Raw genomic sequence first — 17,656 nt, forward strand, 5'->3', positions numbered from 1 at the left:
TATCCTTTCAAATGTTATGGGGATTTTACATGACAACGCTGGTCAATTTGGTTGCGTCTTACAAGGTGTTATTAAAACTAATGTCCATGTATACAGCCTTGTTTCAGACCCTTTCAACACAAAAGTCTTTGCTACTGATTTACCCATAAAGACAGTCTCTTGTCGCCAACAAACAAATTTTGCTCTCAGCCAAAATTATTTGCTCTGGAACAAATAATAGATTAATGAGACCAAAGATTGCCCAGTAGATTTACCCCAAAAAACAAATTATATCTCATGTTTAACCACTATAGAGACATTAGAGCCAGTGGCAAATTACAGAAGAACTGGCCGAGGTAAGGCTGTTCTCGGCGGGTACATGAGCGTTGAACGGCCGCTGTCAGCCTGGAGCTCACATCTCTGAAAACATTGAAGAAACGTTTAAGATAGGGGCTATCTTTATTTATAAACCACATATGTGAAGTTTAAATAACTACAGTTTAGCCTAAAAACGTATAAAACTACATTCCGTGACACAACAACAGTACTATTTGTAAAATTATAGTGGGTTTGCACTATAGTGGGTTTGCACTATAGTGGGTTTGATACAAACGGTGAAACTGTTCATAGGTTTTCATCTCATTGCTCATACCTTTCATAGCTGTCAGCTCTTTGACCTCTGAAACCAGTGTGGGCGCAGGAAAAGGTTGATCAATCCTCACCCAGTTTTTACTTGAAATACCTGAAAAACACATTTACATATTTGTTACTTAACACAAATACTCAAGGAACAGTCTAGCTTGCTGTCATGTATGTTTAGTTTTGTTCTAGCTTCATGTTTTTGAATTTGGTCTTTTATTTTGCTTCGTGCTTTTGTTTTGAAGTTCTTGTTCCTAGTTCCTGTTGCCTTGTTCATTGTTCATCTGTCAATTTCCTGTTTCCTTTATTACCAGTTTTCAGCACTGCGTTTGAATATGCCTACTTCTCCAAATAATATGCCAAAAGAGTAGTATAAAACATAAAACTGGAGTCAGCAATTTTTGATGGACACTTTACTATACAATGAGGCCACAGGAAAAGAGTCATGAATGCCAGATTAGCATCACAATTGATGCCTTGGTTCACATGACAATGCCAACATGGCAGATGTATACGTCCAGTTTAAATTTTCATAGTACTAAACACATTCATACTATAGAGACTTTTTTGAAGAAATCATTTAATCATGTGGTACAGGTACCTACTCAGTCAGTATGCAACTTCGGATGAAGCACAGGTTTTTCTTGTTTTAGGATTAGATTTCTTGTGAGACCTTAGTCAGGGTAGCACCATATTACATTTTTGACAGGAATGAAAAAACAAGGCTGTGAGGGATACAATTACAGCGTGTTCAATTGATTGTACTGTTGTTTAACAACATATTGTTCAGCTGATAAAGTATCTTTCCAAAAACTTTCAATAGACAAGAACATCATAAAACAAATGTGAAAGTTGTCAGTTGTGAAAATGACGTGATTTAGGACCTATATACGGTACATGCCATTGTAAAGACTGTAAAAGTCTATCACTCACAGCCTCATTTACATCCACATAAAATTCAATATGGTGTCTACCCTGACTAAAGTCTATCATAATAGCCCTCTTGTCTAGATTCATCTTTATATATAACTCTGCATTTGGTGAGGTTTTTGGTCTAAGTTTTTAAGTTTATTAATATTAAATTGCACTTGAGTTCATAACCTTGATTAGCCTTGAGTGGACATGTTATACTTATTAGGGTTCAGTAATCTAGTGGTAAAGAATATTAAATCTGGCATTACGCATGAGCACCACTGCTTAATTTTTCAAAATGCATATGACAATAAAGCTTGTTATCAGATAATATAGCTAAGTTTGCTTTCCTTACCCTATTTGCAATTTTTTTCCGGCTTTTAAACCTCACTAAAGTTTGTAAGATTTAAGCTGATATTGTCAGGGAATGTGTGTGTTAAATGAAGTGCACGACAGGAATAGTATTTAATGATCAAATCCAAACATAGGAGAACCAACCACGTAAAACATAGACGAGAACGGATACGAGACATCTATGGGACGACAGGTGAACTAAATGACTAATCAAACAACATGAGAAAACTAGGTCACAGGGGAAAACACAATATACAAGCAACAGTACGCCCCCTCCTGAAAAGGCACGTCCTCGCGTCGTACAGAACAGTCCAATTGAGGAAGGAGGGCGGATGCTTTGGAGGAGGGCAAAGGAAGGGGTGAAACAAAACAGAGTCCAACAAAAAAGTCCAAGGGGGAGTGGAGGGTGGGAGGAGCCAAGAGGGAGCCCAGAGCAGGAGGAGCCAGATGTTGGTCCAGAGACCAACCATGACGAGAAGGCGGGAGGAGCCATGGTGGAGGCTTGACAGGAGCCACCCTGGGAACAGCCGATGGAGACACCAATGGAGACAGAGACCCAGGTGGAGCTGACATGCCGAAGAGCCCACAAGACACTGCTGGAACTGGAGACAGAGCTGGAGCCGGAGCGACAAGCATCCGAGGTGGAACACAGAAACCTGAAGACTGAGGTGGAGCCGGTGGAACTGAGGATGAAGGCGTAGTTGGGGGAAAGGTGGAGCCAGGCGGAATCAAAGGGGCAGGCAGGACGACGTCTGACCAAGGCAGAGCCTGTGGGACGAGGGAGCCCGGTGGAGTCGTAAGGCAGAAGGTTTGTGGTGGAGCCAATGCGGAGATGATGCATCGACAGGCTGCTGTGGAGTGTTGGGTTCAGCGGCTGGAGACGGAGCCAGGGGATCCTCTGTTTTAGGCGGAGCTAGTGGCCTGAAGAACCAAAGCAGATCCACACACTTCAGTGCAGGAGATGAAGAGGGGCTGAAGGGTACCAGAGGAGGTGGACGAGAACAGACGAGAACGGACAGAGAATGAGGGAGAACACAAGGTATAAATACACAGGGACTAACCAGATAATTAATGAGACGACAGGTTAACTAAATGACTAATCAGACAACATGGGAAAACTAGGCTGAGGAACAGGCAGTTAGAGGAAGCAGGAGAGGGAGTCTGGGAGGGATCACAGAAGATACAGGGCTGGACAGAACCAGCGGGGAAAGGAGGAACAGGGGAATTACCTCCTCAAACATATCCAATGGTCCAAAAAAATGTTCCAGCAACCATAGCGATCCCATCCACCGCAGTGAGGTTGTGGGTGGGGCTTTCCTCCTAGCTCTTGAACTCCATTAACACTCCCTCAGCAGCACATGATGTAGTGGGCTCACGCACCTGGTCAGACACACCTTTGTGGTTCAGGCTCCGGGGTGACGACTACTTCCGTCCTCTCTTCAGGTTCGGTCTTGTCAGTCACAGCAGGCTGAAGTCCAATGTCGTAGTAGTGGGCTCTCATATCTCCATCGTGCTGGTCGTCGGTGATGAATGGCTGGTCTCTGGATGTGGAGAGGGGCTGGTGTCGTCCTCAGCCGGGCCGAAGGGGAACAGGGAGTTGTTGTTCACCAGCACCCACTCCACGGATGCGACAAAGTTTTCCCTTGGACTGTCCGCTGGAATGCATGCCTTGGACAGCTCGCTCAGGCTGGTGTGATAAAATACACAGAGCAAGTAGTGCAGGTAGTGTGTCTGACACACAAGCTGGATAAAGTCCAGAGTGTGTTCTTCCAGCGGATGTTCTCCCTGCTCCAGGCAGAGCAGCTGGACAAGCAAGCAGATCCAAATTGAAAAAACGAAAAGGGGAATACCCCCCAAAAAATTAACCTGTATTGGTCCGTTCTTCTGTCAGGGAACGTGTGTGTTGAATGAAGCGCATGACAGGAATAGTCCAAGTTAATAGTATTTAATGATCAAATCCGAACACAACCACGTAAAACATAGACAAGAACGGACAAAGACTGAGGGAGAACACAAGGTATAAATACACAGGGACTAACGAGATGACTAATGAGACGACAGGTTAACTAAATGACTAATCAGACAACATTGGAAAACTAGGTCACAGGGGAAAACACAATATATACGCAACAGATCTATTCTGAAAACAAGTCAGGAAACATTTTATGCAATTTTAAAGTAAATTAGTCTTGCTTTAAAGATATTAAAAAATTCGGATGCTGTGCATGTACACCATAACTATGTTAACAGACGTTTTGGTAACACTTTATTTTGATGGTCCTTTTGAATATTCTGTTGACTATAAGTAACTTTTCAACTACATGCCACCTAGCTCTCATTAGAGTATTAGTAGACAGTCTGCTTAATATCTGCCAAATCTTTATTGTGATGATAAACATTCCAAAAACATAATTTTGCAAGTACATGTCAACTTATTCTAACCCTATACCAGTCTACTAATACTTTACTAACGTTCTAATGACAGTTTGTAGACATGTAGGTGAAACGTTACTTATAGTCAACAGAATGTGTTAAAGGGACCATCAAAATAAAGTGAAACTGACACGATACAATCCTCACATGCAATTCAAAATGCCTCAATGGTTTTCAGAAATGATCACACAAAAGTTTCTGATGTCCACTGACCTTTGCATCGGCCCCTGTGGGCGAGGGTGAGAGTGCGGTCCTTGCATTTCGCCCTCTCCAGGTCACAGTTGGTATCATAACTGCGTCCGTCTGACCCACACACAGGCTTGCCGTGACCCCTGGAGCACGCAGGGGAACATGGGCTCTCTCTTTCCCCTATAAGCCACTGCACACACATGTACAAATATAAAGAGCAGTGAGGGCATGACAATATAATAAGCAATGGAGCACTTGACAGAATACCCTGACTAGACTTTAATGATTGTGCAATAAATTAAACAGAGCTGCTGAGCTTTAAAACAGTTCAATGAGTTTCACAGGTTTTAGTAGAAGGATCATTTGGTGCAATTGCCATGAATCATGAATCTTAAAATAGCTCAGCTGAAATATCACATAGCCTTATAAAGATTTCTGTTGTGACTTATAATTACCAAGACCTATCTATCTATCTATCTATCTATCTATCTATCTATCTATCTATCTATCTATCTATCTATCTATCTATCTATCTATCTATCTATCTATCTATCTATCTATCTAATTCAGTTTTCTCACATGCCCTTTGTTGCCTCCATAGACTGATTTTTTGCTTGAAGTCAAGTTCTACTCTACTCACTCTACATCCAAAATGTGATGTATTTACAAGTGGGACGGACTTAATTTTATTCTTAGTAACTGATTGATTAGGTAAACATTTTTAAATAATATTCCATATCAGAATGGAGGCATTTTTTATATCCCCGGAATAATGGACACTCGTGAATCATGAACATTAAAGACCAGGAATGTGCGTTATGAAGTAAACGGGTTAATTTCTGATGTCATACTGACTTTATTAAAAGAAATGTTGATTAAAAAAAAGTAATTTTCTTCTTCTCACTCCAATTGGAAAAAACAACAACATCCTATTCCCTCTAAACCAGTGTCCTAACTTCTTTTTCCTTAGCTGCATTTATCATGTAACAGGCCACCTCAAATATACATCATTCTTGAATTTCCACAATTTCATATTCCCCCAATCTTTGAGAGGGCCAGAAGAGTCTGAACAGTTTAGAGGGAGAGAGAAAGAAAAGCCAGCTTAACTCAGTGTAGATATATGCTGGCCTCCCTACAGCAGTACAAGACAAATTTGCTATAGATTGTGCACCATCATGCAGTGACAGTGGTCTCACAGCACATCAGGTACACAAACTGGAGAACTTCTACTGGAAAAAGGGTAGCTTTTGCCAGAAACACAGGGCACATTTTCCATTTTAACCAGACCCATCTGACTAAACAGAGCTGACCGTTTCTGATCACACACACATACACACATACATACAGTACACCACAGACAACAAAATTTTGCTCAGGACTGAATCTCTTGAGTTGAGCAATTAAGCATATAGAGCCAAATTATGTCACTAATATAGACATGGAGTGAATCCGTCTGAGTGCTTTATGACAGACAGACCAGACATTTATCTATTTATTTTTTTCAGCTGAGAGTATGCCATTATGAAATCTGGCTCCTTTTAGTACATATTTTACTGTACTAAATGGTGCTTATATATTAATACTGTATGTCCATATCACACTGTATATTTTTTAATTCTCACTTGGGTAAATAATCTAAAATAGCCACATTAAAAATAAATGCCTAAGAAAATATTTAGTGTTTTTTAAGACAGGCCAAAATATTCCTAGAGAAAGCTGCCCAGACTAAGTAGCACTATAAATGCTGCATCCAAAGCAAGCTGCTTTAAAGGAGATTTACAACTCAATACACGTCCAGATGGTGATTTTGTCTATTTGTCCATTTTCTGTGAAGAAAACTAAAAGAAAGCAACAGGCAAAGCCAAACAGTTGTAGTCTCCCTCAGAAAACTTTGATTACCATGTTCATCTTGACCACATGCATATTTCAGTGATGTGTTCTGTATGGTTACATTATGACAAGGCGTAACACAATACCCAGTTGTACGACCTACAGTGCACTTCTTTATAGTCTAAGATACTGTCATCATTTCTCACACTCATGTTGTTACAAACCGGCATGATTTTCTTTTGTCTGTGAAACTAAAAAATAAGATATTTTACAGAATTCCCAGTCATTTGAACTCTAAAAACGACATGAAAACGACTAAAAAGGTAGTTGACAGAACTTGAAAGTCATATATTTTTGCTGTGCTTTAAAGAAGTACACTTATTTTGAAGTTCTGACTAACATACTAAAGCTCATGTAAAGTACATGATCATAATTTTAACTGTAGTGTGAAATATTACATTTAAAGATATTACATTTAAAGTTAATATATTTTTAAATGTACTAAATTGCACCTTCATTACAAATGTGTAATTACAAATATATTTAAAGACATGACATTTTTCATTTTATTGCAATTAACATGCAATTAAGTGTCCAAAAGCGTTATCTCACACATATTAGTGTGTATCACACATGTTAGTGTGTATCTCACACAAGTTAACAACATACACAACTGACATGGAACAGAGGACATATTTATGCATCACCTCGTATTGAAAGCATACTGATATATGACTAAGTCTGTGAAAATGTGTTTATCTGTAAAATATGAGCCTAAGTATAACAGACTGTTTAAGTGTATAACTGGAAGTGAAATGAATCACACACATTCGGTCAGTTTGTGTGGGCAGGAGTTTAGTTAAGCACAGAACTCAGAGGAGCACAGAAGCCTACACAACATAAACATCTGCCATTCTCACATTTTACAATAACGTCCCCAGAAAGTATTTGTAGATTTTGGGATACTTAGTGTTGGGTTAGTAGTGTTGAGTTAATTACTCACCCTCAAATCGTTTCAAACCCGTAAGACTTTGGTTCAACTTCGGAACACAAATGAAGATTTTATTAATGAAAAAAGAGCTTTCTCTGAGAGCTTTCTGTAAAGACATCATTAAAGTAATCCATGTGACTCCAGTGGTTTAACCACCACAATTTTATGAAGTGATGCGAGCGCTTTGTTTGTGCAAAAAACACAGTTTACCACTTTATTCAAACTGGAGGAACATGGATTACTTTAATGATGTCTTTACTACCTTTCTAGGGCTTGAAAGTGTAAGTTGCGTGCTGTCAATGGAGGGACAGAAAGCTCTCAGATCAAAAAGATGGGGTGTACGGGTTTTAAAATGACATTAGGGTGTCATTTATGACATAAATGATGACAGAATTTTCATTTTTGGGTGAACTAACCATTTAAGTCACACATTTCTAATGCATTGCATTAGATAACAAAACCGAATGGCATCAACAAACAACTGATACTAAAAGTTCTGTCACAACTAACGTTCACCAAACATGTTCCACTAATACCCGACAACCAAATACCTAAACAGTTTTGTCTGTTTTACCATTTATAACCTAACATACATACAGTATATTGCTTATATCTTTTAGTAAATTCCTTGTTTTTGCAACTAATGCAGTGATATTCATAAATTTATAACTGTATTTAGTTGTGGCGCAGGTGCCTAAATGCCTTTTGGGGCCACTGTACGTAATTCATTATTGCATTGCAAAGGTTTCTCAATCAGTACAAATCTTTCCTATAGAGTGAAATATCGGTTCAGTAGTCAGCAATCCATAAATCCTACTCTGACACTACTAAACTCATATGTAAATCGTTAAAAACAATCCTCTTGTTGATTGAACAATTTGTCAAGCACATTTTTCTAATTACAAGTGATCTCCAAAAAATTTCTTGTTTTTCAGTTTGGGGTTTGTGACTAATGTTTCTTCTTAGAACTCTATTTTGAGAACAAGGATACTCTTAACTTTTGCCTGGACTCCTCACAATAAAGTGGAGATTTCTGGACGAGCTGGAGACACCAGAGAAATCTCATTGCACAGATGGATTTTTATTCTTGGCAGGCATTCTCTCTCTCAATGTGTGTGTGTGTGTGTGTGGTTTTCACAAGGAGTGCCAGAGCTACTCTCTATAATGTGTGAAGCACTCATTACCTTTAGGAAGAATAACAACAAAAATGATGAACAAAAGCCGACTTCTGATTGGCTGCTACAAAATTAGCGGGCCTAGCCAAATGTAGCTGGCATCTCACAAAAAGGTACAGAAAATAAGGGAGAGTTATGTTTCAAATTAGAACTCAATTTCAAACAATATTTAGCATATTTTCAACTTATAAGGTTACACTTAAATATGTAATGACCAATGTTTATGTAATAATAGAGAAAAAAAATGACTTTCACTTTTAGTGCATGCATGAAAATTGAAAAGCAGAGTGTTAGAAACTGGTTATGCAAACTTCAAATCCCCTCCTAAAACAGCTTTGCATTATTCAGTAACGACTGTCAGATTTCATGCGAAGGAGATCTGCAATCATAATCCCTCTTCTCTGATCACTAATTAAATCCAGGCTAACTGTAAATCTGCTTCCTCAACTTCCTACTTTGTCACTCTAATGATACAACTTGGCTAAGGAACAGTCGTTCTTCTGGCGAATCTCACTGACTGTCTGATCACCCACAAAAAAAAAAAAAAAAACGGAAGGAAGGAAGGACTATGATATAAAATGTTAGATGACTAGTAATGTTCTTCTATTAAATTCAGATAAGATTGAGGCAAATTGCCTTTGACAGCAATTTTTGTATATTACAATTAGCTACAATTAGTCCAAAATGCAGCTGCTAGAGCAGGTCAAGAAAATATGCTCATATAACACCAATTTTGTTATCTTCTACACTGGTTACCTATTAAGTTACGCATCGATTACAAAGTATTGCTACTGACCTATTAGGCCCTAAATGGTTTAGTTCCTGTGTATTTTACCAAGATCACAAAACTCTGGACTTTTGGATATTGTAATCATGATGCTCACAACTTGTAATAATTACTTCAAAGAGCTCATTGTATCTGCCTAACACATAACTTCGACACAGTCACCTCTGATAACAGATCACTAAAGCTGCTCTGTACAAATAAATGTGAATTGAATTGTATTTGAAGAAAAAATCATGTGGCATTAGTTCTGGCAGGTCACGTCAGTCAAGCTCACAAACCAAGCACAATGTTCTCTCACCATTCCTGATTTCTAACACACACTTACAGCGTTCGGATGGTCTTGCGGCTTTCAGAGCAGAAACGAAAGCTGCTGCTTCTCTCCGTGTGTTTTTCCATCGTCTCCGGTCGCGTTCATATGTAAATAGCTTATTTTGTCCATTAGATCAAAAGATCTGAAAAAACACATACATTTACCTGCCCATCGAGACTCCCCTAGAAATCAGGACAGAAGTGGAGATGGATTGAAGAGTAAACGGGAATGTGTCTCCCTCGTCTATGTGTGATTCTATCGACCAAAACGCATCTTAATACCAGGTGTAAACATGCAGGGCCACTATTAATTATTCACTATGAATTCCACTCTCTGGGTCTGGGTTCATTAAAATGGACAGTATGGTTCTTGGACCAACAAGGATGGATCTGGTTCTTGGTTAATCCCAGTTTATGATTTGGGGTTTCTAGTCTTGGAGTGAGTTCTAGGGGTTCTGGTTTTGTTCTGGGTCTTGTATGTTCTGAACTCTAATAGCTAACCATACAACACATCAATGAAGTCATCATGGGAAACTGATTGATTGACCACTGCTGAAACCACATAGAAAGTATGAATTAGCATTAGCCATAAACCCCTCTTTGTTTTCACATTTGTATCATTCATTGGGGAAAAAAAAGAATACTTTTGGTTTGTAAACCGTCTACATCCTTGGGATCCACAAATTTCTTCAAAATGCCAATCCAGATTTCAGACACACAACAATCACACAAAGAGAAGATACCGCTTCAGCGTGCCAATATGGCGAATTTGTGACATGCTTTTCAGTTGATGAAGCCTGCTATGTCATGACTAATGGCTGTCCGGTGAATTTAAAGAGACACTACTTTTATCGGTCTGTAATTGAAGCCTCTGGGAGGCTGGTAATCTCTGGTATTTTCTCAAAGAAAGCCGTATCATTAAATGCTGATAGCCACTGCTATCTCTCCACAGCAAAATGCCATAGCACTGACCCAGAACACATTCTCTCTGTCAGAAAACCTTCCTTATCCAAATCCCAGCTGTCGCTCACTGTATATCAAGCACACAGCGCTGCTTTTGGCCCACACAGGGAGAACAGCCTTTTGTCCCCTGACTCTGTCTCCCAACTTGTTCTCTATCCCTCACACACACATTTCCTCTCTCTTTACTCGACTATCTAGTTCTGTCTTGCTCACACTATCTCTCTCTCTCTCTGTCTGCTCCAGTCCTTGTCCAACTCTGCTGTCTGCCTAGTGTAATTGAGTCTGGAAACATGATGCACACACACACACACACACACTAGGGGTTGAACTCAAAGGTTGTGCAAGAAATAATCATTAGTCAACACTTTGACGTACTTGGTTGTGTATAATTTTTCAGGCTCTTATGTATCGCTTGGTAATTTTTAATGTGACTGACTTCACAAGAACTTATGTAGAAAGATCTCTTGTAGTGTTTTGGATTTTTGGTTATGCTTTATTTTAACGTGATTCAATGAATTCTGAATAATTTACTGCCATATTACAATCATTTATTTTTTAATCTGATTACGTAATTCAGATTACATATAATTAGTTGCTACCTAGCATTGCTTGCAATGCATCATTTACTGTTACTTACTACTATAGTAAGTGCCTGTAACATGTTAATATGTCACCTTAAAATGCAGTGCTACCAGCTTTTTTGCTTTTTATTCTGCCCTCACATTGTGAAAAAGAAATAGACATTGAGGTCTTGACATCTGACCTCTCAATTTATTAAATAATACCACATGAATTATTCCACTGGACTACACTTGGAATCTTTCATTTTGCATGCTAAATTCTCATGCATCCATTCCCCTCTATTTTTGCATTTTTCTAACTTTTCATTCACAATTCATCCTTCAATATCTTTGCCAATACCTTTGATATACAATAATTTCAACCATCGTAAGGGACAACCTCACAATATAGTAATTCGGCCTGAAATCAGAGATGTTCCGAAATTAAATGACAGCCATATCCTATATTTCTCAACATTGTCGCTTTAATGACTGCTAATTAAATTTGGAAAATGTTAAACTCACATCAGACAACTGCCTATTTTTCCATAACGACAACTGGTTGTATCTTCATTGAAGAAAAAAAACTTATGCAAATCTCTCAATTACTATTGAACATTCAGGCATGTGCCCGAGCATCAGACTCTTCAGAATTTTTACCTGCAACAACCCATTATATTTTGACAATTACTTTTTGAGAATTGCTTCCTCTCACTTAGAACAATTCGGACCAATATTTAAATCTCCTAATTGCCTTAAATGCTCAGACATGTGCCTGATAAACTTGTATCATTGTCATACTGTATATCGTCATATTGCCTAGCCGTAAAATTTGCTCTATGGTAAAGGCATTATAGACATAAAAGCACGACTTTCTGTAAAGCTTCATCAAAACGATATGTATTGTGAAAAGCGTTAGACAAATACATTTGACTTGATTTTATATTTTTTGTCAAAATGACGGTCTCAATCCGCTTGTTTGGTGCACCAGGGTTCAGATGGCAGCGTTCACACTTATTCAAATGAACCGCACTAACAGGGCAATCGCATCAGGATTTGTTTTAATCAAACCAAACATGCCAAGTGTGAACACACTCTTAGTGCACATAGCCTCTGCCAAATTATAGGCAAGGCAAAGCAAAGCAAGTTTATTTATATAGCACATTTCATAAACAATGGTAATTCAAAGTGCTTAGAAGGAATTAAAATAATCATAATAATTACAACAGATGCATAGGAATTAAAAATAGCATGCATACGAATAAGAGTTGAGAATAAGAATTGGATATAAAATATATTACAAGAGTTTAGAATAAAAAAAAAGGAGGATACTGAAGGCTAAACTACTATTCCTGACTACCTGAATCACTAAGCTTGAGGATCTGGAATGGAAGAGATTGAGAGTCAGGTTCGTAATTTTACACTAGAAATTATACTAGACATAACACTAGAAATTATAGTAAGTCTGGCACGATTTTTATGACATTACAAGTTGTTTGAATTGAAATCTGCAAGCTTTCCTTTCCCATCCGCATCATCTCAGCCGCGCGGACATTTATAGACTGTCAACAGAGTGTTGAACAGCGAAGCCCGCTGATGCTGTACAGTGTATCATGAGTTATATAAGGTAAACAATGACCTGATGACTGACTTCTTTTCTAGACTATTAGATGCCTGGTTAATACTCGTGCAACACACACATAACAAACACTCTTTCGAAATACATTCAGATAAGAACTTCACATATACACAACCCCCAAAATAAACTCTCTCTCTCTCTCTCTCACCCACAAACACACACGACACTAACACCTGCATCACTGGGTCATTGGGTGTGATGTGGGCCGCTTCAATAAAACAGCGGAGAGAAGAGAAGGGAAGGGGAGGGGAGGGGAGGGTTGGGGGGGGGGGCTTGGCGCTCATCTGCGGCGTTGGGAGAATGTTGTCTTGGCATGAAACTCGCACTCGCCTCGCTGTGTTTGTTCTTTACATGACTTTACAAGGTTTCAGTGATGTACTCGAGCAGGTATGTTGTATACACCGCTTTCCTCCATGTGTCCATTTTTCAATCACTGTTATGTTAGGGTAGGTTTTTACAGGGCAGCTTAACCAGAATGCCATGATGATTTGTTTGTGTGGATAGCTATTTCTGAAAAAATGTGTGGGAATGCTTATGTTGTATCTTTTAATGGAACTACTGAATGAAAACAGATTAGACTATGTTTTTGTCATGTTGGAAAAAGTTCACACTCTATTAAGTCCATACTTCAAAGGGAAGGGAATATTAAAGTGCTCTAAAGAGGTCTCGTACGATTCGTGAGTGTTCTGTTGAAAGCTGTTGTTACTGTTGTAACATGCAGTACAATGCGGGTTTAGTCTGTGTGTACTGTTAGAAAAATGCATCACACCAGTATGTAGTAATATGTTATGTGTTCAGTAGCTTGTATATTCAGTATCATAATTTGTATCTGTATCATTTAGCTTTTAATTAAGTTTAAATAAGGTTATTTGGCCTTCCACATTGTGTTTTGTGACAAGAATAAGAATAAAACTACCCTGTTCGTGTCAACCCAACGCTAAAGTCAAATTCATCACCGTTTGTAATCCTAATAATGTGTTTTAATTCACCATTAAACTACACTGACAATGTGTTTCCTATTGAGGTACTCTGTTTTTCTGAGTTGTCTTTTTAAATGTCAAGCTACCACGAGGATCATGTTTGTCAGACTGTTAACAAGTAAATAACAGTGAAAGTTCTAGTAACCTTTGCACAGGAACATATTAAGTGCGTAATTTGTTTGATGCTAAAAAACTTGATCCAGCCTTATATGCATGAGAACTCTATACGGTTGATTCATTGTGGTGTATCTATGAAAACACAGCAATGCTGGCTCAACCAATCATGTGAGATTGGGGGCAGGACTATCTGTTTATCCAGCCAATGGCAGATGAGGGGAGTGTTGGGGAAACTTGGATTATTTCATATGGTTATTTATGCAATTCCATTTGGTGATGCTAGTAGAAAGAAATTATACTTAAACCCAAAGATCTTAAAATGGACCAATGCCTACTGAAAAGTCGGTATATTCACTGTGCTCAGACGCATCACTGCATGTTGACAGAATTAAATCCTCAGAAAATATTATCTTCTAAGTCTGCGGCATGTCAGAATTGGCTCGGTCAAAGAGCTCTGAATAACTGTGACTGGAAAAGTGTGCTAAATTCATGTTAAATGTGGAAAAGGAAACCTAAAATCCCTCTACTGTCAAGGGACACTTCCTTTCTTTCTTTCTTTTTTCTTTTTTTTTATATATAAACCCAATCACCCAATTGGCTTTCAGGAAAGAGCTTGATCCTGTTATTGGCCCAAATACGTCTTCCAGCCCGGTTGAGCAGCCATAAGCCCTCATGAAACTTTGGGTTCTTGGAGCTGACAGCATTCAGAGATAAGCTTTTACAAATGAGGCACAGAAGGGAGTATAACTTTTGAAGCGTTTAACTCCAGATTTTTTTAATAGCTTTTTTAACGCAACCTTTCTGGCCTCCTGTAATGATTAGATGAGGATGATGACGGATGTTTTAGCACTGTGGAGATATTTCTGTACTGTTTTCTGCTGTTGAGCAAAACAAATCACACACTCACACACACGCTCTGTATGGCTACTATTACAGTACATTTCAGTCTGTAGAGTTCTTGCCAAAAATAAAATAAGTAAGCAGATATTATATCACAAGAGATAAAAGTCTGTGGGTGTTAATGGCAAGAAAAATGAGAAAGTGGCTGCATAAGTATAGAAAAATGGCAAAAATATTAAAAGGAAAGAAGTCATTAATGAAAAAGATTAATGCTTCTCAATTCTTCCAAACAGCCCTCAAGAACGAGCACCACAATTGAATGTCTTTCAGTAATCACGCATAACGGTTTCTCGTCCATAATTAAGAATTAAATTATGCAGGGCTATAAATGTCTGTGATGTGAGTTAGATACAGCCGATGATCCCAAGGAATTTATTTTGATCCACTTTTAAAACCTATTTATATCTCAGTGAGGTCCAGCGTGTTCCATGCAGATTAACTGGTTCGGAAAATATTTCCTGAAGACAAAAAATGTGATGTTTTTGTACTATTAGAATCTTCACAGCAAAGCAATTTTTTTTTAAAGAAATGAATCTTTACTCTGTTCACTTTTGGAGATAGACACATGTGGTGTGTTTTTAGGTGTGTGTGTGTTCCTGGAATACCCTATTTTATGGGGACATTTTTTGGACCCCAAGAGGAAACAAGTTTATAAATCATATAGAATGATAGTATAAAAATCATTACGTCTATGGACTGACCCCATAAAACATGGAAACTCAGGGTGTGTGTGTGTTTGTGTGTGCGTTCGTGCGCATCCGATTTTTATACCGACCACCTCCTCCAACCACAAGTATTACAATACCTCAGCAGCATCCACAAATTTCTCTCTTCTGCTTTCTTTCTGATTTGTTCTCACTTTCATTCTCAATGGTCAATCTCAATGGTCTCAGTGCACAACTGAATGGACATTTACCACAACAGCTCTGCGGCAATCTTGACAAACCATTCTTCTGTCTGAATTGCTCAAATACTTGAGGACATAAAAGAATGCTGCGGCAATTCGATTTCTGGGGCAAGTTTTCATGCCTCGACCGGATAGTGTTATTAATCACGCATGTAAGATCCTATAATTGTCTCTCTTTTTTTTTTTTTTTTACTTTACTACTATTAAAACAAAAAGGATGTTAGGGGTCAATAGATCATCACCTTGACACAAACTTACTGACTTGTAGAAATCCTGACAGATGAATTTGCATTTTTTTGCGAGACATCATATAGCTCAACTATTCAATATTTTGTCAGCAAACTGATTCAGCCACAGAAAGAAATACTCCACACAGTTGTCTTTGTTGAAATGGTATGAAATGCTGCATTGGAAAGGCAACGGTCCTCTTTTCTATGGGCACAGAGGGGTGCACAGGAAGCAAAAGACCTTTATGACAAAAGGTCAATGGGTGTACTCAAGTCTCACTGACAATGTGCCTCAGCAAGCAAAACCCAACTATTCAGCTGAATCACCAAAAGATGCTCTGATGTTGGGTTATTACGCATTCTAGAATGTTTAATCCTTCCAATAACTAATATGTATCATACTAATAATAAGGACAGAGAATGAGTTGCCCTGGTATCCAGGATGCAATGCAATATTCTTTAACTCAGTGTCACTGCAAAAAGATGCTGTGACATTTTCAGTGGTTTATTGTGCATTCTATTACATAGTTATGTATATCACTAACAAGTAAGAAGAATGGTCAAACCCATATTCTGAGTAGGATGCAGTGGAATATATTTGGGGCACTTTGATTTAACGGCATTGTAGAAATGTTCATACATAGAAACATTGCATCAGAATATAGAATTGCATCATTATTTTTAGCATAATGCATTGACATCGATGCAGTATAAACACTTTATGCGTCACATTGACAACTTTGAATGACGCACTTAAGTTATCAGAATGACAAATGCGTAAATGTGCGGCGTTACGCACGGACTTACCCGAGGACCACTGGACTTCTGCGCTGAGGCTGGTGGCAGGCACCTCATCATCAGTAGCGCGTGGGAATACAAAAACACAAAAAGGACCCGATTGTGCAAATACATTCTGTCTGACGTTGAAGTATTAAGACAACTGACAGCCTACGGACAAGATTAACTTAAGAATTGGCGAAGGTCCCAAAGTTGCAGGAAATTCCAAAAAGTTTGTTCCCAGATAAATTCGTCCTCAGCGGGTTTCTCCTTCACATGTGTGCGTTTTCATAGTGCCAGAGAGAACGCAGACAAGATGAAGATAGTCGTAGTGATACACTCTTTCCACTGCGTGGGATGTACTGTCCTTTCCAGAGCTACAGGTTGAACAGTTTGTCTACACTTTGGGACGCGTTTAAAACCTCAGGAGGTGGGATTGGTTGGCGTGATTGACAGCGGGATCGTCCAATGACAGCGCAGTTCGACGGGGTGGGGGGTGCAAAAGTCCGCGGATTAATCATCAGTCCACTTGGTTACAGCAAGAGTAATGACGCACTCTACGACTTTCTTTGACACAACTGTCCTACGCAACTTATTTCTTTTTTATGGTTGTTTAATTAGCGTAAAAGATAAAGCGTAATATTTTATATGTAATATTTCATAATTTATATTATTATTATTTTATATAAGGAGATTGACGCAGGTTGTCACAAATGTTTAATCTTCTTCTTCTTCTTATGGTTATTAGCCTACTTATTTCAATAAATGCGACTTCATTTAGTGAAGGCAATGGCTTTGACGAGTTGTTTAAATATTCCCAATTAAAATATAAAAGCCCATTTTATGTTTAAAATATTGATATTCTATGGATATTTTGTTTTGTATTATTGTATCATAAGAAAACTATTTTTTGATGCCTTAGGCTACTACTATTTGTTTTTAATAATTATTTGTTCAAGACATGATTATTAGCTAGCATAATTGTGTC

General features: G+C 38.4%; 1 protein-coding gene across 9 annotated transcripts in view; it reads right to left on the reverse strand.

Annotated features, from left to right (window-relative positions):
- Positions 1-17,093, reverse strand: part of smoc1 (SPARC related modular calcium binding 1) — a 54,765-nt gene extending 37,672 nt beyond the window's left edge. For 8 of the 9 annotated variants that reach the window (XM_084393565.1, XM_084393564.1, XM_084393563.1 and 5 more), the window contains exons 1-3: positions 16,699-17,061; positions 4,531-4,696; positions 632-721 (exon numbers count right to left, since the gene is read on the reverse strand). In XM_084393565.1, coding sequence (XP_084249691.1) covers positions 632-721; positions 4,531-4,696; positions 16,699-16,803 — 361 coding nt within the window. In that variant the 5' untranslated portion in view covers positions 16,804-17,061. Of the gene's footprint in view, positions 1-631; positions 722-4,530; positions 4,697-16,698 lie in introns of all 9 variants that reach the window. The other variant, XM_084393566.1, reaches the window with a different exon arrangement.
- Positions 17,094-17,656: the final 563 nt, after the last annotated feature.

Source organism: Rutilus rutilus (genome assembly GCF_951802725.1).
Source record: "Rutilus rutilus genome assembly, chromosome: 21".
Classification (NCBI taxonomy): Eukaryota; Metazoa; Chordata; class Actinopteri; order Cypriniformes; family Leuciscidae; genus Rutilus; species Rutilus rutilus.